The sequence below is a fragment of the Acipenser ruthenus genome, chromosome 23 (genome assembly GCF_902713425.1).
Source record: "Acipenser ruthenus chromosome 23, fAciRut3.2 maternal haplotype, whole genome shotgun sequence".
In the NCBI taxonomy this organism is placed as follows: domain Eukaryota; kingdom Metazoa; phylum Chordata; class Actinopteri; order Acipenseriformes; family Acipenseridae; genus Acipenser; species Acipenser ruthenus.
In genome coordinates, this window is record NC_081211.1 from 29,818,595 (window position 1) to 29,844,712 (window position 26,118).

Consider the following 26,118-nt stretch of genomic DNA (forward strand, 5'->3'; position numbering starts at 1 on the left):
GTTTTACTCATTAAGACACACTCCTTAATTGAGTATCATTGACTTAAATATGACAGACGCACCTGGGTACATTTATATTCATAGAGAAAAGGGTCATTATAAACCACACTGATGTAATCCTTCTGCACTGAGTCTCAAAGCTATCTGTTCCATATGTAAAAAACAGCAACATATGCTTGGAATTATAGCCACTTCCTTTTTGTACTTTGCCGTTACAAAAAAACAAGAAAAAGCATCAGAAATATACAGAGAGAGCTAAGTGTCTGTTTACTCCTGCTGTGACACAACAGGATCAGATGCTAACAAAACCAGCCACTGCTGCGCAACACAATTAAAACAGCTCCTTGATGTTCTGGCAATGCTTCGCTGGCATTTCCAAAGCATGCTCTAAAGCAAGGCATTGTGGGAACCCCTGCAGAGCCCTTCTGTCGCTCACACAGTTTCTCAAACAGCCCCGTTGGCACGAGCCTGGCGGTACTTACGATCGTGAAGTTCATGACTTTGAGGATCCAGATTGTCAAAGCGAGGTTGACCAGGATTAAAACCATGAGGAGCAGAACAAAGAGGTACAGGCAGCGCTTTCGCCAGCCGTAGATCCCCACTTTGTACACGTGTGGTTCTTGAGAGACATTGTTTCTATGAGCGCACTGTTCCTGGGTCATCTGCAAGAGACAAAGGGAGAGGAATTTAGTATGAGGGTTTTGTTGTTCTCTTCATTTGTGAGTGGTGAAACAGCACTCTACTGTTCTGTACTGTGCTTTGCTACAGTTTCATAGTTTAAACTGAACCATGAACATTGGCATGAACATTACTTTTCCATTGCTACACTGTTGGTACTTTTTCTTAATCCCCCCTCTCCCCAAATAGTGTTTTCATGCTGTGTACAGCACTATAAAAACCATGCTGTGCTAGCTTGGTGTATAGGTCAATTTGCAAGCCCCCCCACTAGCAGTCATTTAGCATTTAGTCATGTGCATTTAAGATGCACCGTTTTGTCAGATTTTGTCATTTTCTCAATCTGGTGTTGGCATCCTTGGAGTTAATCACCTGCCTCAGCACGTCCCTTTCTCTGTGACCTTTTACACTGCAATACGTGACATCATACAGTGCAGCCACGCTACTGGCAGTGACAATACATTTGGACAACTTGTAGTAGATCCTTAAAGACATTGAAAGCTAAATGCCACGACACCGGGGATCTCCATAACTGTGAAAATACTTCATTGGGAACGTGCTTTTACAACTGTCAGGTCTTATTGGAACGCTCTAGAAAAAAAGGGTTCTTCAGAGCAAACACTTTGAATTAACTGGCAAAGGGAATACATCTTCCTCATATTTATCCAAGAATCCAAGCAAGGTTCATCCCTGAAGCAGGGCGGTCTATAGTACTGAGACCCTGCCATCCCACAATGTCATCTGAAGGAAAGTACCGGTGCTCTGCAGCTGTTCTCTCGTCAATACTGACCGCTTTTTATTTCTGATCAGCAGCAAGCATGGCATGTATGCAGACTTCACACACAGAAACCTGCCGCAGGTTTAATTGGCAGACAGTGTTTTGAACTTGCATTCGTTCGATCTGACTCAAGACCTTCCAATGTAAGCATGACGTTGTGCTTTTAAAGTAATACGGGGGGGCAGGGGAGTGTCTTTTTATAATGAGCATGGTGATGGGAGTTGATCACTTATCAATCAATACCTGGTTAGGGGGTCAAATACAAGAAGTGCGATTCATCAGCTGATACAAACACTCCATTGATCTGTTCTCTTGAGCACAAGGGGCCACACGGTCTGAAGGTCAAATAGGAATTATGTTTTGAAACACAAAATGTTGCTCAATTTAATGCGTTGAAAGCATTTTGGGGTTCCTTAATCAGAACAGAGGCAGGTATCGTAGAATACAGCACCATTCTTCTACTCCAGTGTCACTGGAGATTTGATAATAGCCCGGTTGTAATTACAGATGGGAAGCAGCATGCATGTTTGTATTTGTTAATGTCTTTCCTAAGTATTAGGTGGTAACACTGTGCCTCATTTATAATTGTTCTTGCATCTCTATTAACACAGTTCTGCTTTGCATAAGGTCAGCGGTCTGAACCACAGCTTTACAACGCTCACCATGATGGATGCATCCCAGCCACTAGCAGAGTTGACAGTATTATGACACTGCAAACAAACACTAACCTTACTGTACGTGCTCTTCACTGCTTTCTACAGGCTTTTTATATTAGACTGGCAATGCAAAATGCAAAGTTGAATGAAGCCCACGGTATGTAGAAGCATGGCTTCTTCAGATACTTTTCATTGTGTCTGGTTCTGTGCAATGCAGGGATTTCATCATCATTAATCAGCTACATCTTTTGCATGATATATCTAAGCACACAACTGTATCACAAAAGGGTTAGGATTCGGGGAGTTGGGGTTATATCGTTAAAAACGATTTCCACATGAAGTACATTGTAACTATGCCTAATAAAACTGTACTTCTGTGTAAGCAGACATGTATGTTCTTAGTAACTGCTATGTAAATGCATAGTAATTAGAGACACAATGTACACTGCTATCGTTTTGTTTTTATAAAACCTTTTTGATAAACGATACATTACATCCAGTCATCCAGCACTTTATTTTGTGTTAGAGTTATCCAATCTAAACAGTTTAAAATACCTTCTAAGTGAATAATGAAAGCTGAAAACCCAATCACAGAAATGAACCATGTTGTTTTTTCGTTTCAATTACAAATGGAATTGTAGATGAGAAAATGCAAGCTTGGGTGAGCACTTATTGTGGCTGGAGTGGAGATGAAGGGGTTTTACAGAGAAAAGCACATCAGTAATGCACCTGGAGGTACACAGAATTATTAATAATAATGATGGACAGCATTGCCAAAGCTCTTTTCTGTAATTCGTAACATTTTATCATGAAAAGAAAACAACCAAAAAAAGAAACATGAATAGAAAAATACCAATCCCCAAGCTCCTCACAAGTCTGTGTTTGTTTCTTCATGTGTTTCAGAACTTTATTGGGTGTTTCTTTCTTTCTGAAAATCTGATCTACTGACAAATCGGATTCAAAAATCTTTGCGAATCTCGTCCAGGATGTTTCATTGTGTTGTGATTCAAAGCCAGCTGAGAAGATAAGACAGTGACACTGTGACTACAATGGGACACGCTCTCAAGGGTCCACAGTTAAAGACAATCCAATCTGTATTGCTTTTATAAAATGAGATGAAGCCAAGCGTCCATGAATGCAGTGTATTCCATGCCAGTCAAAGACAGGAGCCGATCAGCTAACCATTCTTCATTGCATTCCAGGCAAAGCTGCAGTAATACAATGTGGTCTGATTTCACACACTGCAGTACAAACGCTGCCACATCTTTCTATTGTATCTCCCTCTGTGGATGTTTAGGGCTGTAGAAGGTGTATAGTGACTGTGTTTCAGTCCACACTCCCAGGACAGGCTGTGATGGCAGATAGCAGTCATGCTGCACAATGGGCTGTAGAAGGTGTATAGTGACTGCGTTTCAGTCCACACTCCCAGGACAGGCTGTGATGGCAGATAGCAGTCATGCTGCACAATGGGCTGTAGAAGGTGTATAGTGACTGTGTTTCAGTCCACACTCCCAGGACAGGCTGTGATGGCAGATAGCAGTCATGCTACACAATGGGCTGTAGAAGGTGTATAGTGACTGCGTTTCAGTCCAAATGTGTCTTACCACGTGAGACACACTTTCACGCATTTGCATGTTCTAATCCGTGACCATGGCACACAGGTTGCTGCTTGAGAAATTGCCATGTTGCAATGGCAGCTCTATTACAAAATTAGAAACTCAATGAGCAGAGACTTCTGAAAACGTTCTTTTTCTTTACTTGAATAGTGGCATGAAATATGAAATCACCCTGAGCTTCATCATCACTCCACTGTAGAAAGATAACACTTGTAAGAAACCTCATTACTGACCCAACAGGGGGGGTTCAGAAATGACAAGACCCTTACAGCAGGTCTTTATTAATAGAGAGCCACGAGGAGATTCAGCCGAATGTAATTCAGGATGAAGGCAGGCAGGTCCAGATGGCTCAAATGTTTTTTTTTTTTATCACTGTCTTTCTGCAACTTTTGTGTTTTTTACGACTTCTTCAGAAAAAGTTGGCAGCCTAGCGAGCCACAGTGCTGCATTTCACTGAGCTATACAGCAGGCTCTGTATTTATGTAATCGCTTTGTATTTCTGCTGTAACCTCTGTGCTGCATCTTTTTATCACTGAGATTAATATGCTGTCCCTGACATTGCAAGATACAGTATATATATATACAGTACAACAAAACAGAATTGCCATCATTGGCCAGAATCAGGATTTTGCATTTCATTTAGTATTTATTGTTATTTTGAATCATTTTGTATACAAGCTACACCAGGGAGGGAGTTTATTAAATTTGAGATAATGGACCATCACATGCAGTCTTGGCAATGTCTTCCCTGAATTAGTTTGCTGATGTTGTGGTGATTACCCCCTACGCCTGGGCGCCTCGTTTGATATCCAGTACAAACACCATCGAGTGCAGGCAGCGTATAACCCAGAGATCATTTCCAAACCCAGTACTGTTTGTCAAACCTCTCAAACCCAAATGAAGCGCGTCTGTGTTAATATCCGCCAGTACACCAAAACGTCCTGAACTGGGAATGCCCCTGAATAATGTGTAAGCAATCTTTAAGAAGCGTTTTATATGAAAAGGATTATACCTTTATTTAAAAAAAGAGGAGTTCCATTCTTAAAGGACGTATACCTTTTCCAACAGCCTGTAGAGAATGCACTGAGCACCCCTGGAAGGTATCCACATGACGATGGCTCGTGCTGGACATGTGACATACCTGCATGATGTCATCTGGGGATTACACATTAATCACAAGTATAAAAGGTTCTTGGCTTTAGCTCGATTGGCCCTGCATGCTTCACTGTATTGCCGGTAATGCTTTTGGTTGCTGATGCTCTGTGCACATGTAAGTGACAAGTCTCCCATCCTGGAATATGATGAGCATTCTTGAGCACATCAGCTCTGACAGGTTGACATGACAGAATACCCAATCCCACATTCCTGCCCTACTGTATGTGTTCCCTATGCTATCCAGAATAGCCTAACATGTCACAATGACCTTATCCAAACACAGGCAGTACAATCTCCATGGTCTCATATTACCACGAATGTGCTGTTAGATTACTGTCAGCTCATCAGGTTTTTTTTTCTTTTCGCTCTAAAATGATTTTATTCCAGCTTGGTCAGTTTTGCTTGCTACTCACCCTCCTCCATAATTATTTAAATTAATATTCAAACAAAATGCAACATGGAGTACAAATGCAAGAATCAGGCAAATTAATTCAACTGCATTAAAAAACAAATCTCCTTTTAAATGTAACATTAGACAATGGACTTGAACCACGCACACACCACAATGTGATCTGCTTGTTCAAAGGAAGGCTGTGCTCAAAGCATATGGCCAGCTTGAAAGCATTTTCTACACAATCCCACTACTGGGTTAGAGGTTACTTTAGCATTTATGTATGCTTTATCAAGAAAGCCTTAGCTAAAAGTAAGGTCAGGCTTCTGAATTCTCGTCTGAGTCACTGAGGTACAAACTCATTTCAGTTCTTGTATTTCAAAAGACGACTGATTCTTGAAACCCCTTCAGTGTGAATTGACACCTCATATACAGTACACTATACACATATAGTCAACAACAATAATTCAGGTGCTGTATGGACAGGTAAAGCCCTGAGCTTGCAGTTCCCCTGTTAAACTCCCACTGCTGCACATTGCTCAGCCCTGTACTTTTTCTTTCAGCTTCACTGTCTCCTCTCCACAGAGATATATTTCCGTCCCGAGCTGATGAAAGCACTTTCTGCTCTGGAGTCGTGAGTGTCGAGTTTGTGTGAATGGGAACATTTCTGCTCTAAACTAGCGCTTACAGAATTTGAGCGAATGGACTGGACAAATAGGCTGTGTGTTTTGGACCAGTTCTGTAGATATATTCTGAATTTTAAAAAAGGCAATTAGAAGGATACAGTATTATTCGGCTCTGCGCTGATCGTGGCATCAGTGAGGTTTGTTGTCTAGTTATTGCATCCCTGGATTTGCATGTTAATTGTTTGCAGCATTATAAATATTATTAATGAATGATTCGTGAAACACTTGGAAAGGTAGATTTGAGAGGGTGCCGCTGCCACGCTGAAGTGTCTATTTTTAAAGTGTCAGATTGAGAATTGCAGAAGCCAGCAGTGAAACAATAGCTGCTGTAACAAGAGAAACAATGTGGGGGATATGAAATCTTCAAACGACCTTTTAAAAGTTTCCCATGCTCAATCTGCACGTCATGTTACTGTTTTTTCTATGGTTATAGGATGCATTTATTACCATACTTTACCATGGTTTACCATGGCTTTTTAAGTGTTTTAACATACCTCTCTGGGCTTACAGTGCTTAACCATGCTTTACTATGCTTTCACTGTGCTTTATTACACTTCCACTGTGGGAAACGTTTATAAGGGTACTCAGTGTCAATTAAAATATGCTCGGGAACATTTTCTAGTTCAGTTTACAAACAATTAAATTCATATGAATATTGCACCAAGGGTTTTTAGTTAACTCTGTAGTTGAATATTTAACAGTAATTTGTGTACACCCCCCACCCCACCCCCCGAAATGTCTAAAATGTTCTTTCATCAGAATTAATGTGATGCCCTACTTGTTTACATTCAGAAGTGACTCTGTCAGTTTAAATGACAGCTCGATGTTTTTCCAGCTGCTGCGTCAGATGTTGACATGTTAACTTTGAATAATTGACACAAGTCACATCTTATTTATTTATGTATGTATTTTGCAGATGGTCTCTCTAGTGAGTAAGCAGCGGATTGCTGTGCGGAGCATGTTTCACAGTCCCAGCACTTTCTTACACTCTTTAACTTTGTTTAAATGAGTTTGCTGTTCAATATTTAATTTAAAACCAAGGTACAGTCCTTAGTAAAAAATGTATGTGAATCCAGTGAGCGTACTCACATAGAACTAATTCAACACAGCCCTTTTAAAACAGGCCTTCTTACTTTATCACAGGCAGGGTCTGCCTCCCCAAACACAGAAGTCTTGAGTTCCTTTGAGAGTCCACCACACGGCACGGCAACGCTAAAGACCTCGCTTTCCTTTCAACATAACACACACACACACATAGAAGTAAACTCACTGCTCTTATCATAAGGAACAAAGGACAGATCCTTCAAAGAAACAAAACAAAACAAAGTGAAGCTGCAAAGATCATGCCAAAATCAAACCTTACCTCTTCTTAGTGCACATGCAAACTCGGGGTGTGACAGGATGAGTGTTTCTCTACAGGAACTGCATGAGGCCCAGCGTGTCAGAGCGCAGGCAGACCCTTGTCAGATTTTCCAATAACAGGGCTCTCAGCCAAGTCCCTGCCCAGGCCTGAGGAATTTCCTGGTTGCTTTTTCACAGTCTCTTTACCCCTGGTTTCAATCGAAGCAGCTCAGCAACTGTATGCTGCACCGCTCTGCTGGTCTGAATCACAGCTTTTGGTCAGCTTCCAAATTTAGACCCAAAACACATGTGTGGTGTTAAAGAGACAGGGTCTGTTATTTCTGTACAGGGAGACCTTGCCTCTGACTCCAGACTCATACTAATGTACAGCATGTCTCTGTGTGACAGACAGTGGGTGGGCAACAAGCTGGTTACAGCGCGTAACTTGCAGTTTTCAGCATCAAGAACAATGGAGATCATTGTTCCTTGCAGAATGGCATGGCATGTGAATGAAAGCAACTGATTTTCTCATTGCCTAATTGTGCCTCTTGAAGCTGGTTCCTTAATGAAGCTGGCTTTTCAAAAAACTTTGAGGTTCCCATTAGATTAAACACTTACACATTAATCACTTACTGTAAGTAAGTCTGCCTGCAACAACACCACAGTGATATATCCCTCTCTCTCTCTCTCTCTCTCTCTCTCTCTCTCTCTCTCTCTCTCTCTCTCTCTCTCGTTCAGCATGTGGTTAGCAGGCTGGAATCTCTCAATTCCTGGGTTGGCTCAAACTGCCATATAAGGTGACCATAAGCTTAGCACTGGCCTGGTTGAAATGATATTTCAATTCACTGCTCATCAGATCTCAGGGGGTTGTTGTCCAGACTTCAGGCCCGTTTTGTACTTTATTAACTCAACATTTTAGAGAGGTCCTGGAGTGACAAGTGACTGGAGAGAAACAGTTTTATTTATATCCCTTTGCTGGACTGCCTGTCTGAGCAATGCCAGTAACACGCCAAGAAATGCATCCGCCCACACCAGAGGTGGAGCTGAACTAATTATAACTGCTGCTCCCTGATAAACAGGGCCAAAGGAAAAACAAAACGGGACGGAATGCTTTTTGAAAGAGAGTATATATATATTTGCTCAAGGAATGAAACTGGATCTGGATCAAAATATGATGTCTGGTATACTGTAATAAAGCCATGCAACAAAGAGTTTGAAACAAGAAATAGGTCCTAAAAGTGCTCTGAGTATTTTTGACAGAAGTCAGAATTTTTTTTAATCCTAAATGTGATTCTTTTAAAAGATTTCAACTAGATAGCATTTTAATAAAATCAAAGATGATGTCTTAGATATAATAGTTATTACTTTTAAAATGAACGAGTCGTTTCCGCTGCACAGCAATAACAGCCATAGCTGTGGGACGAATACACACCAGTGAATAAACTCAATTTGAACAATATTGAACCTTGGCATTTGATGCTATCTATCTACTATAATCGTGCCATCCAAAGATCCAGTCTCCACGGCTCGATTCTCTCTCTCTATCAGTGTACTTCTAGAGGCTCTGCCCTTGTCATTCCACACTGTTGACTGTGCAGGCCTTACATACAAGGAATGCCTGAGGAAGCTTTGTTACAATGATACGATATGCAACACAATGGAGTATAAATGCCTTGCACTCTCCCTGCATCACGCAGCCGTGATCCGTGGAAACTCAAGTTATTCACGTTCACCTTTGTGTGAAATTCAGAATATTGATCCAGCATAAAGTGTTAATACATCATGAAACTCTTCAAGTTATTCATTACATCGCAGATCTCTCCAAAAATAAAGCACCAACAATAAGCCTCCCGTTGCAGGACAAGCTCTTCAGTGGGATTAGACTTAGCAGAATCTAATTTACCAGAACGGGAGACATTTGAAATAAACCAAGAAACGAGAGTCTCGGGAGCAGCAGCTTGCAATATAAACCGATGCAGTGAATGCCACCTTTGTTTCACTTTGTCTTTTGCATGCAGAGTTGAATTCCCCTTTATTAAACAGTATTGGAGATCCTGCCTAAGGCATCTCATCCTGACAGCATTAGAGTGTGCCCTTGCACGTCTAGCACCAGGAAACTGCTAGTAACAGGGTTGAACAGTACTGCACAGGGCAGTCATTTAAAGGATTTTAAAGCAATAAATACGTGAGACAAACTCACCTATTCAACATTCTTTTCTGCATTATGACGAAACGCGCTTCATAAAACAGAATATTTTACAGTCATAGACATTTTTTTTTTATTTTTTAAATGTAACGCGATGGGAGAATCACTGAATTGCACATGACTCATTTCTGTGCTACTTGGTTAAAGCTATCGCGCTGTGTTCATTTACATCCATGAAGAATGCAGGGATGCGCAGGGAGATGTTGCAAGGGTAGGGAAGTCACCGAGTTGCAACAGGCTAAACTTTCAGCTGGACTAATTGGGCTTTTGTGTTCTGCCTGTCTTTTGATATGTGCAAAATACTGCTTTCAGATCACAGAATGAAGCCTTGAACCAGCAAAATCTGCTGCATGGCAATTTTTGTTAATAGCTAAGTGGAATGCATGATGCTGATCAAGTATCACTACCTTTACTCAAGCACCATTTCTCCCAGCTTCGAAGGCACTAGGAGGAATACTTGACTTATTGAGTAACATCACCAGCAGTCCCTGGCTGGCTCGGTCTCCCTGCTAGGGAAGACAGTACTGGAGTACTCTCTCTGGTCAACTTGCAGTGACATTGGAACCAAACCTTAGTTAGGTCTTTACCTGACTAGAGGGCGAGTCACATCTCTTGTATGAAGTCTCTGTGCAGAGAAAGACAGCTCTCTACTTTGTTAAAGACAAGGAATGATTGCACTGTCTCACATAAGAAATGAAGACGATCTGTTCTCCAAACACTAGTTTATATGCATGGCTTGTGTGACGTGTGATTGTTTCCAGATAGTAAATGATCTCCGATGACAATGCATGCTAATACACTGTAACTGCATTATCATGCTTTAGTTCATGGGGTTTTTCAGCCTAACCCTTAAATATAGAACTGAATTTATTGAGGACAATCTCATGGCATAATGACAGCAGCGTTTGCACCAGATTCATTCTTATTTAGTTTACTTTGCAGTCATGAGGGATCCACTATAAGCACGTGTCTTAGTTCTATTCGAGTAACGCTAAGGAAGGCATTAGTCGAAATCTTTGTGTGCTTTGAAATAAACCTCAATAAAGTGTGTACAACTTTGTTCTAATTTGGCAAACAGTTTTTTTGCAGAGGCAAAAAAGCGCTTATAGAGAATTACAGCATTCCATGGCCAGCAGTGCATCCCTGACTTTCATGAATATGATGTCATCGAAACAAAATATATGGGAGCCGTGACATTGCCCTTGGGATAAACAAAGCCTTTTCGATATTGAATGGTGACTTACTGTCCCCACATTGTACACATCATTATTAAAAGAACTTGGGCTGCTATAAATGTAACACTGGCTGGCATGCTTACGCCACAAACACTTCCAGGACACATTGTAACTGTGGGAGATTACAGTTCCAGGACACATTGTAACTGTGGGAGATTACAGTTCCAGGACACATTGTAACTGTGGGAGATTACACTTCCAGGACACATTGTAACTGTGGGAGATTACAGTTCCAGGACACATTGTAACTGTGGGAGATTACAGTTCCAGGACACATTGTAACTGTGGGAGATTACAGTTCCAGGACACATTGTAACTGTGGGAGATTACAGTTCCAGGACACATTGTAACTGTGGGAGATTACAGTTCCAGGACACATTATAACTCTGGGAGATTACAGTTCCAGGACACATTGTAACTGTGGGAGATTACAGTTCCAGGACACATTGTAACTGTGGGAGATTACAGTTCCAGGACACATTGTAACTGTGGGAGATTACAGTTCCAGGACACATTATAACTCTGGGAGATTACAGTTCCAGGACACATTGTAACTGTGGGAGATTACAGTTCCAGGACACATTGTAACTGTGGGAGATTACAGTTCCAGGACACATTGTAACTGTGGGAGATTACAGTTCTCAAAGGTCTTGCAAGGCCAGACATGCATTTGCATGAATAGCAGGTCATTACTTTCCACAACGTAGTGCCTCTGTGACAAAAACAATACAAGTCCAAAAGTTATAGCCTGACATCCGCTAAAAGAGCGAAACGAACGGAATTCAACTTTAATTAAAATGTATTAAACAATAAACTGTTTGTTGTTAAAAACATATTTGTGATCATAGACAGCTGCTACTCAGAATCTAAAGCTGATTGAGCTCATTAATGAGATTTGACTTGCTAATATGCTGTGCATTGGTTTATTCTGAAGCGAGTGAACAGACACTTTATGCAAGAAGATGCAACTGCACATGTGTATGCAAGAAACAGTTTCCATGCTCAAACAGCCCCATCAATATGGATTATTTGAAATGCGTGTGCTCATACTCTATCTAAATGAACTACGGTCCAGTTTCTGAGCATCCGTCAGGCTGCGGGCTCCAGTCTACCCAACTGGAATCATTTCAGGGGTTAGGCAGAGGTCCACAAGCAACACCTGAACAGAAGGGGTAAGGAGTTCACATGGCATTTCACTTCATCACACCAGCCTCTCAACCAGGAAACAGAAACCTCTTCAGGCTTGCTAAATTATATTTCAGGATTTACTGCTGTGTGGTTTACAGAAAAGGACAGAGCTTCCAGTCCTTTAAATTAGTGCTTTGTTCGTTGGCTAGACAGTGAATGCATTCTGAGTTAATGTGATACCAGCACAGTATTACATGCTTCAGAATTTAGCTGGAGATCAGGTAGCATCTTTTTGCTGCACCTGAATTAGAAGCAGTGGTTGTGGTTTGCGTTGTGAACGTCTCTGATGGAGTTTATACAGAGGGAGAGTGTGCATCTTCAATAGCTTCAGTGGAAGACAGATCAACTCCTGCTACACACTGGGAATTTGAATGATCTGCACTAAGGTGGCTGCCGCTATTGTTACATTTACGTGCTTGTGGCGGGGCGATATGAAAAGTTTATAGAACACATAAATCGGGGTGCAGGAGCTCAAGTGAGAGACTTTACTGCTCAGAACCAGACTCGTTAGACTGAGCGGTCTCGGAGCTGAATGTAAAACCAGTGGAAACAGTGGGAGGAAGAACAGCGTGATTGGAAAAGGCCTGGTGAACTGCGGGGGCCGGCTGGAGAGAAAGGGAATGGTCATTGGAATGGGAGCAGATATAGTCGGAGCAGTATAAGCTGGCTCAGTAGAAGCTGCCTGGACACACTCAGCACACATAGGAGGAGAGAAAGGGAATGGTCATTGGAATGGGAGCAGATAGAGTCGGAGCAGTATAAGCTGGCTCAGTAGAAGCTGCCTGGACACACTCAGCACACATAGGAGAAGAGAAAGGGAATGGTCATTGGAATGGGAGCAGATAGAGTCGGAACATTATAAGCTGGCTCAGTAGAAGCTGCCTGGACACACTCAGTTGAATTAAGTGGCTGGGGTGTGATCTAGCCCTGCCGTTATCTGTGTGTCTCTCTCCTCAATCCTAGGCTGATTGCCTGGCTCTTTTCACTGTGCTCGCGGTTAGCTGTCTGATTGGTCAGGATGGCTGCTGACTACTTAAGTTCCCCAAATCTTCAGTAGTGAAAGGTTTAGCTTTGACAGATAATCTTATCAGGGTTCAGCGCCACTCCATACATTATTCAGGAGCGACGTGCCCATTCTGTATGCCTGTGCAGAGATGGTTAAACAGCTTGCTGCGATACATCATCATTAATAAATCAACATCATCTGAGTTACTGAAAAAAAAAACCCTCCGTGACCGCAAGATCCTGTTTTCTTTGTGTGTTTATTAGCCCTGCTTAGGAGAGCCAGTACACAGATGGACAGCATCTTTATCTACAGTGGAATTTGTGTATTTCTGTTTTACATCCACAGCACCTTCATCACAGCTCTGTAATAAACCCCTGCACTCCCTGCATAAGAGGACACAGCCAACACAATCAAACTGCAGATCCCAATACAGCATTCGAAATAAAAAGGCAGAGGGAGGATACAATGGCTGTCACGGCTGAATCTAGACTTCACTTCACAGCAGAGGCTGTCTTGCTTTACAATAGGAAACATCTCCAAACGATTTTCAATTTCTATCAGTGTTACTGTTCTTGGCTTCCATAGGTTTGTGATTGAAACTGTTCTTTATTTGTGGGAGCCACCTTTCATCAAAGATACATGATCAGTGCTGAAATGCTGATGACAAGTAAAAAACTAGACTAGACTCTGGTGGTGGGCAGCCAAGCTTTCATCATGCAAACGTTCCTCGTTTTGGGGTACAATACAAGTGATGCATGTTATCGCAGAATCACACCATACAGTATGCATGTTTTTAATACAGGTGCACTAAACCATAGTGTGCTGTGTAGAATTGAACAGGAGAGCCGCTCCACACATGGTTTGCACTGATTGCCCCGCGGCTTCATGAGGAGTGTTATCGGTCTGGCTTGTGTACAGTATGTGTGATTAGGAGTCTTGCCCATTCCGCTGTACAGAGGTATATTGCACCTTTAAAAGCGAGAAGGCTGGGTGTTCTGATAGCAGCTCTGTGTGATTGTTGCTCTCCTCAGCTCTCCTGTGGCCTCATTAGATGTTCTTTTGCAGAGCTCTGGTGTCCCAGATTCCCACAGTCATAGTCTGACAGCTAAAGCACTTCCAATCTCAGTAAGATCAAACTCAGCATTCCCTCGAATCTCATAATATCTCCCCGACACCCCTGACTCTGTGTGAGAAACTGAAACAAACAAAGCAAATGACAGCGCTATAAACACATCAAGCCCATCTGCATGCTTTAAACACAGAGGCTTAACTATCTCCAGCTCTGGATACTGTTCATGTTCTGCTACCGCTGCCTTTGGAGAATTCCCTTGCCCTGGTAGCTAACCATCTGAGACCTGACCGATCTGTAAACATCTCCTCTTGTTTCCCTTGCCCTGGTGGCTAACCCTCTGGCCATGGCTGCTTGCAGAGCGACCCTTCATAACAGAGCTCCAGTAAACACCTCCAGGCTGAGATAACAGGCTGGGTTCTGAGCTACCATTAGATGCAGAGAATCAATACTGACAAACTTAAGTGAATGTGTTTTGACTTGGCAATAGGAAACACCTCCTCCCCCATTCTGAAGGGTGTTGAAAATACAGCAACCATGCAGATAACTGACTTATGGGAGCAGGGAAAACACATTGTCAGCAACATTCGGGAGACTATCTTCTTGGGAACAAATGGAGGGATAAAAAGTGGAGGCGAGGGTGAAAGTCACTAAAGCAGTGGTACATCCAGAGGTTAGAGATACTAACTGCAGGATCTGTGCTCTGTCTACAGCATCAAATCAACACCTGTTTCACCACCCCCCTAATTCTGACACAAAAAAACAAGCGCTCCCCCGCTTGCAACACACACACACACACACACGCACACGCACACACACGCGCACATACACACACACACACACACAAAAACACACATACACACACATGCACACACACACACACACAAAAACACACATACACACACATGCGCACACACACACACACGCACACACACATACACACACATGCACACACACACACACAAAAACACACATACACACACATGCACACACACACACACGCACGCACACATGCACACACACGCACACACACATTTTTTTTCAAATACCTGAAGAGATTATGATAAAAATAAGTCTTCGACGCCAGGAATCCATGCATTGTATTTAGTTTACTGTTACAGTGTCTATGGCTTTCTAGAGGAAAGTCACTTGCTGCTGTCTGGTAAATGGAGAACACGTGACTCTGCTCACCCACTATTATAATAAGCTCCCTCTCTGATCCAGGAGTGCAATGTTAATTGCTGTCCCTGGCGCCTGTCAGACTCACTGCAATCTCCTGGGCTGTTTTCATGATGGCTAATGGGATTGGATCGGATCTGGATTCATGTGAAATTGAGGGAGGGGCAGGGGAATGAAAGGAATGAAAGGGAAATCAATGCTGTGAGCGAGTGCGGGGGAGATTGGTTTATGTTTGACACCCCTGTTCTTCTCCTAACCAAGACAAACAGGGCCTGATTCGAGGAACAAAATACAATGCAATCGAAATTGTAAAATGTACTGCGGGACTATGTTTTGAAGGCAATTGCAGAGTTATTGAAATCCAATGTTACCACAGGTCAGCGAACAGATTTTAATAAAGGGTAGATTTTCCTTTAGGCTTATCATCATAGCAGAAGCATTTAAGAAAATTGCTTTCTCCAGAGATGGGAAATGGGACATGAGCATTGTCAGCTCCCATCTGTTTTATTGTGATTTAGTTTTTTTATAATCCAGTGTGCACCCCCTCAATGTATATCTGGTCTTTTGCTACAGGAGAGATGTCCATGAAATCCACGAAAATGAAATTACGAGAGTACTTTGGGAAGATTTAGCCTTCACAATCTGCACACGACGTTCAAACTAGAGCACTTGGTGTTGAAATTTGACACACAAAGCAATGATGCAAAAACAGTTAAGGAATGGTACCACAGCAAAAACAAAAAGATCCCAAAATAAAGACTGCAGACCCCTGTCTCTTATGGTAGCTGCTGCTTCAATTTTGATTCGCTGCTGGTATTAAATGTACAGATATCATTTGCATTCCGACAGCTGTCACCCCTCCTCCCCTATTGTTTTACAGCTGCCGGGTCCATTATCTAAATTAAAATTGGACGTGTCAGAACAGATTCCGCTAGAAAGCAATCTTTCTAGCGAATTTCCACAGGACTGTGAGTCAGTCTCTGCACATGAAGACCTCACAGGAGCGCTGATCAGTGTGTGTTTGCATGATGTAGGAATGTTACTGACTGTGAGTCAGTCTCTGCACATGAAGACCTCACAGGAGCGCTGATCAGTGTGTGTTTGCATGATGTAGGAATGTTACTGACTGTGAGTCAGTCTCTGCACATGAAGACCTCACAGGAGTGCTGATCAGTGTGGGTTTGCATGATGTAGGAATGTTACCGACTGTGAGTCAGTCTCTGCACATGAAGACCTCACAGGAGCGCTGATCAGTGTGGGTTTGCATGATGTAGGAATGTTACTGACTGTGAGTCAGTCTCTGCACATGAAGACCTCACAGGAGCGCTGATCAGTGTGTGTTTGCATGATGTAGGAATGTTACTGACTGTGAGTCAGTCTCTGCACATGAAGACCTCACAGGAGCGCTGATCAGTGTGTGTTTGCATGATGTAGGAATGTTACTGACTGTGAGTCAGTCTCTGCACATGAAGACCTCACAGGAGTGCTGATCAGTGTGGGTTTGCATGATGTAGGAATGTTACCGACTGTGAGTCAGTCTCTGCACATGAAGACCTCACAGGAGCGCTGATCAGTGTGGGTTTGCATGATGTAGGAATGTTACTGACTGTGAGTCAGTCTCTGCACATGAAGACCTCACAGGAGCGCTGATCAGTGTGGGTTTGCATGATGTAGGAATGTTACTGACTGTGAGTCAGTCTCTGCACATGAAGACCTCACAGGAGCGTCGATCAGTGTGTGTTTGCATGATGTAGGAATGTTACTGACTGTGAGTCAGTCTCTGCACATGAAGACCTCACAGGAGCGCTGATCAGTGTGGGTTTGCATGATGTAGGAATGTTACTGACTGTGAGTCAGTCTCTGCACATGAAGACCTCACAGGAGCGCTGATCAGTGTGTGTTTGCATGATGTAGGAATGTTACTGACTGTGAGTCAGTCTCTGCACATGAAGACCTCACAGGAGCGTCGATCAGTGTGTGTTTGCATGATGTAGAAATGTTACTGACTGTGAGTCAGTCTCTGCACATGAAGACCTCACAGGAGCGCCGATCAGTGTGTGTTTGCATGATGTAGGAATGTTACTGACTGTGAGTCAGTCTCTGCACATGAAGACCTCACAGGAGCGCTGATCAGTGTGTGTTTGCATGATGTAGGAATGTTACTGACTGTGAGTCAGTCTCTGCACATGAAGACCTCACAGGAGCGTCGATCAGTGTGTGTTTGCATGATGTAGGAATGTTACTGACTGTGAGTCAGTCTCTGCACATGAAGACCTCACAGGAGCGTCGATCAGTGTGGGTTTGCATGATGTAGGAATGTTACTGACTGTGAGGCAGCCTCTGCACACCAGGCTTATCAAATTCACAAATTATTTCAGATTAGTTTTCCTTAGAACAATGTTCATTCAATTGAGCTAAGGTGATCTTTGTTTACAGCCATTCAGATTTCCCATCCAATGACATTTTTTTCTCGTAATGCCAGCTTCACAAATAAAATAATAAAAACAAACACTTTCCACACTTCGGCACACATGAATACAGCAGAAGAAGGTTGTTTTCTTGGTTAGTTTACAACATGAGAAGACTAATTCTTTCCCTTTTTTGTTTCTATAAAAAGATCTAAATGCTGCTGGTCAGAGATCTGTTCTAACAGCTACTCCACTGGGTTCTTTCATGTTGCCAGCTCATGCGGCTCAGCATAACCATCTCTAAACTATACCCATCAATCTGACATATTGGCTTGGCACGGACTCTTCACAGGACTCAATGCCAGAGACAGCACAGCATTACACACGCTCCCTTTCTGGGTCCGTCTTCTAGTGATGAATCAAAAATCACTTAGATACATGAATACCCATCGAGAGGGGTTCAGCTGGATCCAGGACGTTCAATATCAAAAGAGAAGTTGCACAGAGGTCATGACACAATGTGTTTGCGACGATGCGTTTCAGATTCAACTACACTGCTCAAAAACTGGGAACTATAAAGCAAACCTGTGCATGATTTAGTGTATATGCTGCCATGCACTTGAAAATACGAGTGCATGAAATAGTAGATCAGGAAAATATCATGTATGGAGTTATATCACTTAGTAATGTACCAAGCCTCAGAGGGGCGAGCCTAGTAGCTACAATGTCATTTCGATGTACTTCATGTATCCCTTCTTCACTACGTAGGGTTGCATGACATAACCCTAACCCTAACCCTTTTCTGATACAATTGTGTACTTACATATATCATGCAAAAAGATTCACACATTAAGTACATTGTAACTATGCATCATAACATGGTAATTGTGTGTAAGTGCACATGTGTTTATAAGTAACCACTATGTAAATACACAGTAATTAGAGGGTCATGCCAGCCATGCATTTTCACTTCTGTCTTTCTCGCAGTGCTGAAGGGGATATACAACATCAATACAGTACATGTTGGGTTTTCATCACCACTCTGTTGATATCGATAAACATTTGAACATGTTCATCATGCAAGGCAATGTTCACAGATGGGTTTATTCTTTACCTTGCAGCCATTCCTTACAGAGGGATTCTTTCCCCTCCACCATTATGATATTATATTATACACAAATAATTGATTAACAAAAATCCGCTTTACTAATTTGTTTCGAACAAACTTGGAATGATGAAAAATCGGTTGACCGCTTGTTTATTGATATCACCGCAATAAAGCAGGGAATCAATATTGGCTCTGAGTAAAATGGTTATGAGCGTAAGGTCAAAGTGTTTTGTAATAATATATTGTTCAGAAAAAACAGATTAAAATATGAACTCAGCCCTTTTCTATGACTCCAGTGTCTTCTACTGTAATACTGTCTTCTGCTGTGCATGTGAGTCTGCTTTTTCCAGTTTGATTTTAACCCTTTCTGCTATTTGTATCATTAAAGCTTTAAAAAAGGGCTATAGATTGTTACAGTGGAATTTGTAACGCATGTTGAAATAGTTCTGCTTTTTATTCCTGTTGACATTGAGTCTAGTTTTCAAGGTGTTCCTTCATTTGTATTATAAGCAGTAAACGATCCAATGGCTCTTTTGCAGTTTCCATACTATCTAAACTGTGAGAAATAGCAACAGAAATATATATTTTCATGCAGTAATAGACCCATCTGGCAGCCCGCCATCAATAAAAAAGTTCATGAAGAAGGGCTCTGACTTTGTCAATAACCAATTAGCCAGACAAATGCATCTTCTCACTGGGAAGGTAACACATGGTCCCCACCCAAGCAGGGGTTTTAATCAAGGTGATCCCTGGAGTGGGGCAGGAGCTTCATGGTGTTAGATGGGGTGCAGTATTCATTCTCAATAAGAAGGGCACATGACAAACCATGTTAAATAATTTCACAGCTCTCGCTGGGGAAGTGGAATAATGACGGTCCCGGGAATGGTTTGCACCATAAAACTCTGCAATTCAGAGCAGACTCTGCCTCAAGCCAAGATTGGTTACAGCTCCGTTCCACATCTAGTGCACACACAAATGTATTCAGCTGTTGCAGGTGTTTTTAGTCAAGGTGTACGATAAAGCAAGTCATTTCTCATACGCACGGATGTTACTCTCTTTCTTACATTCCTTACATGAACACTTTGAAACTTGCCAGGTTGGAGAAATAGGGTAGAGCTTACATAAAGCAAAGACAAGCCCAATGACTACCCGCACTCACTATATCTGATTCCTTTCGTCTGTTCAGCCAATCAGAGGATTCAGCCAACTCTTAAAGGCAACTGCAGTCATCTTCAGAATGTGACACACATGTCTGAGCAGCTTATTATTGCATACAGGGTTACTTCCCTGTATGCAACTTCTAAATACGACATTTCTTCCACGATACACAGTGATTTATGTACAGTAAACGCATTACCTTCTCACTGCATCACAGCTGTGCGGTAGGGTGAGAAGGCATGTTCTTATTAAAGTCATTCAAAACAATCCTAATCCCTGCAGAAAAATCCCTCTTCCGAATAATATCCCATTGTCTCCTGGCTATGCCTTGTATGAATTCTGACACATCAAACCTTGTGATGACATGGCAGATTGATAGCAGCATCCCCAGGCATAGAGTACTGCATTTTTAATGAATTATTATCTCTGGAAATCAAATCCTTAATAATGCGTTAAAATGCATGCTCCAGCATCAGCACTGCTCTCTATAGACCTTGCTGTTCACAAGCACACTGCCAAGGTGCAGATACATGTCTATGTGCTTGTCTATCATTCATTTCAGCTATCAGCTTCCCTCAGGAGTTATTGCAGGTTCAAATTGCTGATCCTGATTACTAGGGGCTTGTCATATTTCTTCTCAAGATGTATTGGGAGCGAGTTTATAGCAGAAGTCTGTTTTGTTTTGTTTTGTTTAGCACGTCCATTTGTGGTTTCCTCTGACAGCCTTGGCCAGGTCATTTTAGTGTCTCTCGATTCTTACAGCAGTTGCCCCTATTGGCAAGGTCTCTAAGGTTATATTCAGACTGGATTTCAAGCAAATACATAAAGACAAAAAAAATGTTCACTGAAACTAAAGGGCTTTCAGTCAGTCAGTGCTCTTTATATCCTGCTCTTTATATCCTATCTTTATATAGAAAATAGGCTAGCATAGGACAGCTATGGCTACACAAAACCCAACCCACAGTTATTCTTAAAATAAAGAAGGCTTCACATCCTTTTGCATAAGCATTACATTACTACTATGTTGCCTACTTTTAAGAGAGAGAGAGAGAGAGAGGGAGGGAGGGGGAGAGAGAGAGAGAGAGAGAGAGAGAGAGAGAGAGAGAGAGAGAGAGAGAGAGAGAGAGAGAGAGAGAGAGGGGGGGGGACGACAGGTAGCGGTGATTCTGTACAGCACGTTTCCACTGAAAAGCCTGTCTTAAAGTAACGAGGGGCAGAGCTGGGTTAATGAAAAGCTGGGGTAACTACCCATTTGGGGTAGACATTAAGAAAGATCCAATACTTAGGCTTTGCCCACAGCAAACCAAGCCTTGTACTAATGATGTGCTCACTTTAAATAATTCAATTCCACAGATTGTATGGCAGCTGTCAGGCAGTTTAATTAAAAATGTTCTTCCCTAATGATGTCTGAGCGTTATTAAGTGAATACAGGCACCTTTATTGAATGGTTTCTAATACTTAATCTCACAGCAGAACACCTTCAGACAGATCAATCATTAAGAGCTCTGCTTTGTGCCTTTTCCTCTTTAGAGAGTTTTAATAATGTTTAACACATGTTGGGGGAGCAGAAACCTTGTGGTGGTTTTTTTAATTTTATTTTTTTTGGTCTACTAAGGAAAACACACATGCTAGGTCAGATCTTTGAAATAACTACAACAAATCTTATTAACTACTGTGTAACTTAACAGGATAGAGATGAAAGGAATGGACAGTTTATTCTGAATAGTGCATATCTTAGCAGGTGCACAGCACTGATGACCTGCTCACTGGAGTTAATTAAAATAAAAATCTACTGTGAGGAAAGCATAAATCGAGAAGCAACAAGTCAGTATTTCAAAAATTGAACCCCCCCCCCCCCTAAAAATAACAAAGAGAAGGTGTGACTAATGTCAGTCCAGAGAAGTATGTTAGGGTATGTGTTAATGATCCAAACCGTGTCTGATTTCAGAACGTGACCCTGTACTGTATAGAAAGACCTATTGTCCTAATGATTGGCATGCTGGTAGCAGGTTACTAAGGGAACATGTCTTCAAGGAGCCCTGGAGCCCGCAAGCCCTTTAGCAGTCCGAGCATCTCAGCTACTCTGGGACACAAAAGCTGCTAACAAAGCGGAGGTGCATGTGGTATTCTCACAGTGACACATGGAGGAAAGGTTGAGTGCTTTATTAGAGAAACAGCGCAAGGGAGAAGAATGGAAGCCTGGCCAGTAAAAAGAATGGCTCCTTGGGTTCCTGTTCCAAGGTTCACAGGCAAAGAAAGAGCTGGCTTTAATTAGCGGTTTCCCTGCGACGCTTCCTTGAGAATGCGGTTCATGCACTTTGGAGGGACTCGGAAACAGAAGGTCGTTGACAGAAGACATTGCAGAGGATCACGAGAGCAAAGCAGAAGAAAGCAACACCTGGGGAAAATGCAGAGCAGCGGCACACGAAGCCAGCCGTGTTGAATATCCGCTGGCCTGAGACTGGATTCATTGTACATGAAATGAGTGAACCAGCGTGCCGACAATGTTATCGAGGGTACAGTGCATTGGCCCTAATCCTTTACACCCGTCAGTGGTAATGTGCACTTTGGTAATCACAGGCAAAGAATGACAGTTCACCTTCACCTTCACCCTCCCCTCCCCCTCCCCCTCCCCCTCACCCCCCTCCCCCTCACTCCCCCCTCACCCCCCCCCCCCCCCCCTCCCCCTCACAACCCTCCTCCCCCTAACCATCCACCTCCCCCTCCCCCTCACCCTAACGAGATCCTGGTCCAAACATTTTAATTCAGGTCCAGTATCAATGTTTAGACCATGAAAATAGACTAATCACTAATCATCACTGTGTTTTTATTCCCTAGTCTATTGCATTCGCTGCAGCTGTATTGAAAACTATTTATTTTGATAATTGACTAGAAAAACAGGCAACTGCAAAGTCTGAGACAACTGCTGTTTTCTGTCTAAAAGAATAAGGAGTTGCTGCTGCATCGATGTTTTCAAAGGGTTTGGATAAAAACTCTGTGTAGTAAATGACACAATCCCATGCACCAGAGTTATTGCTGAACATTTTACTTTGTCTCGCAGTGAACAAAACGATAAAAAACAAATTTATGCACCAATCTGTATCATTAGAAAAGGGAGAACATTTGATCTCGAAAACCTACACTTTAATTGCTTCATTTAAAAGCAGTCACTGAAATGCATAATAAATTGTACACTTTTAATTAGACAAATTTATAACTACAATATAACATTACAAAAGCAATAGCATGAATTATGTACCCGTCCATTAAACATGACAGTACAGTACGTTACTAACTGGTAAAAACAAAGGCACCGCAGATTTGAAAATCAATTCATGAATTTCTTCAAAAGCCGCTGAACCCACTGCACACAGAACATCTGGTTTATCCATCACTTTAATAAACAAGAGGTTTCTGACCCCACTGCACACAACAATCCAAGTTTGAAGCACAAGAGGAAGGAAAGAGAAGGACACGGACATCAACGTTCTATTAGATTTTTGCCAGGAATTCCCTTTCTCAAGACAGCTGTGTATAACAGCGCCTGTATATACAGTATATTCTCTCAGGAGCAGAATGTTTGTTTATCTCGAATTCCCATACAGTATCGTTTGAGAGGCTGCTGTGTTTATGGTGACATTGTCATGACAAGTCTCTCATCACTAACAGCTAGACTGGCCTGGTCCTTGACTCTAAACTTTGACGAGAAAACATCATTAATGTCATATGAAGATGCTATCCGTAAAGGCAGTTGTCTGAACACAGCAATGCATGTGTTATTAGAACAAGAATGCAATATGTGATGTTTAGGATAACAGCACAGCCTGTGTGCACTTTTTAATACAGTGTAGCAGTTACACATTTTGTAAAGGATGTTTTTTTTCTGAAGGCAGTGTGGATAGGCTTATTCTTATTTAATAAAGATAACTATCTTTGTTGTTTCCATAGCAACCGCTTCATGTTTGTACCTTACAGCTGTAAAAATAAATGTTTAATATCCAGGAATGCACTGTAGACATTGTAGCCTGTAACTTCCTTTATAACACGTTATTATAGTTACACATGTCCTAACAGAGCCTGTAACTTCCTTTATAACACATTTATAGATGCATTGTTGATTGTTCATGACATGTCCTTGAATCCCATCAATCCTGAAGTAAGACTCTGAGAAACTGAGCACTGCAATGGCTGAGGTGTCTTCTTCTTTCTTATTATATTAAAATACTACAGTTACTCAGTGAGTCCAACAACCTCAACGGAAAAGGAAACTCCTACATTTCTACTGGCAATTGTTTTTTTTTGTTGTTTTTTTTCCCGGATGCAACACTGCTAATTCTTTAATAACCAGCAATACCATATTCTTGCATCCCTTTTTTTATTTAAACTTTGTCTCCAGTGGAATCCGCAGTGCACATCATTATTCTTCCTAAGACTGTGGTTGTCAAGGCAATGATTTCAATGAAGCAGCGAAGCAGAATCTCAGGCTTTGCAGATACCTGTGCCTTTCTCTTTAATGAAACATGTCCCACCCTCAGTGACACAGCACTAAAGGAGCTCCGCATGTGAACTTCATGATCAATAATCCATAACTGATCACAGGTGCAACCTAAAAAAAGAAAAAAAGACCGCACAGATATCCCTAAATGCTGCATGATAAGGTCTTTGAAAAGTGCTTCCGTGCAGCGATAAAGGAATACAGAACTATAAAATAGCACATCCCAGTCATGGCACCAGTGTACAAGACAGCCAAGCTGGTCTGCACCCCCTTAAAACCAGCGATCAGCTGCAGCCAGCCTCTGAGATCCGAGTCATGGCACCAGTGTGCAAGACAGCCAGGCTGGTCTGCACCCCTTTAAAACCAGCGATCAGCTGCAGCCAGCCTCTGAGATCCGAGTCATGGCACCAGTGTACAAGACAGCCAGGCTGGTCTGCACCCCTTTAAAACCAGCGATCAGCTGCAGCCAGTCTCTGAGATCCGAGTCATGGCACCAGTGTACAAGACAGCCAGGCTGGTCTGCACCCCTTTAAAACCAGCGATCAGCTGCAGCCAGCCTCTGAGATCCGAGTCATGGCACCAGTGTACAAGACAGCCAGGCTGGTCTGCACCCCTTTAAAACCAGCGATCAGCTGCAGCCAGCCTCTGAGATCCGAGTCATGGCACCAGTGTGCAAGACAGCCAGGCTGGTCTGCACCCCTTTAAAACCAGCGATCAGCTGCAGCCAGTCTCTGAGATCCGAGTCATGGCAGCAGTGTGCAAGACAGCCAGGCTGGTCTGCACCCCTTTAAAACCAGCAATCAGCTGCAGCCAGCCTCTGAGATCCGAGTCATGGCACCAAGACGGAGACCTGGCAACGCTCATGCAAAAGCAGCTTTACAGTTTGTGCTCAGCCAGCAGCTGATTTATAGTTGTGGGGAAACACATTCTACGAAATAGTCAAAAAGTAATACAGTTCCGAGCTGTATAAGCACTTCACGTGCCAGGCTTTTCTGTCTATTGTTTGGTATTCAAGTGTTCAAATACAACTGCTCCTTAACCTTGCATCCCGAGAAGTGCTGGGTGTGCAGAACTCCATAATAACCCTTTTACCAAGTGGAGCTGGCTTTTATAACGAGAGCAGTATCAGCTTCCGCATGTGTACATTATGCAATTTTTATTGCATTTTGACACATGGTTTACTGCTGCTTTTGTGACAAACAGACCTGCAAGTGTACCTCTCGGGATGCTCTGAATAATATGATTATGAAAAAACACTGAGTTAAAAATTCCAGCAGCCACACTGAAGGTGATTGATGCCACATTAGCATTCAGGGCAATGCAATGTGTATGTCTCTGTGCAGGCTGTATCACTGTGGGAGTGAAGATGAGGAGGACCTCAGGCACCACAACGTCTTCACATCACTTTTGACCAAATTATCTCCAGGCGTTCTTTGACCCCCTCAACCCCACATTAACCCTTTCAGTGCTGAATCATTGCTGTCGAGCTGAAGACTGTGAAACTAAGTTACGGCAGTAAAGAAGTAACTCCTTTACTGAGTAAACAGGTGAACAGGACTTTAAGAACTCTCAACGGAGCGAAGATATTCCTTGAGGTCCCTCCAGGACTGAAAGGGTTCAAATGCCCCTGCTACTGATTCTGGCTGAGTCAGGCACAACCCAGGCATTATTTAAATAACACCTTATGTTGATTTATGACATGTTCATTGAATAGCGCTAAAGAGCAGGGAGGGGGGGGGGGGGGGACGCAAGTTGCATTTGCCTTCAC

At 42.4% G+C, this 26,118-nt stretch overlaps 1 protein-coding gene across 4 annotated transcripts in view; it reads right to left on the reverse strand.

Moving 5' to 3' along the window:
* The window catches only part of LOC117413455 (delta-sarcoglycan-like), a 96,981-nt gene that overhangs the window by 40,649 nt on the left and 30,214 nt on the right, over nt 1–26,118 (reverse strand). For 2 of the 4 annotated variants that reach the window (XM_058997238.1, XM_058997237.1), the window contains exon 2: nt 483–662. In XM_058997238.1, coding sequence (XP_058853221.1) covers nt 483–662 — 180 coding nt within the window. Of the gene's footprint in view, nt 1–482; nt 663–7,090; nt 7,187–7,320; nt 7,561–26,118 lie in introns of those variants that run through there. The other 2 variants (XM_058997236.1, XM_058997235.1) reach the window with 2 other exon arrangements.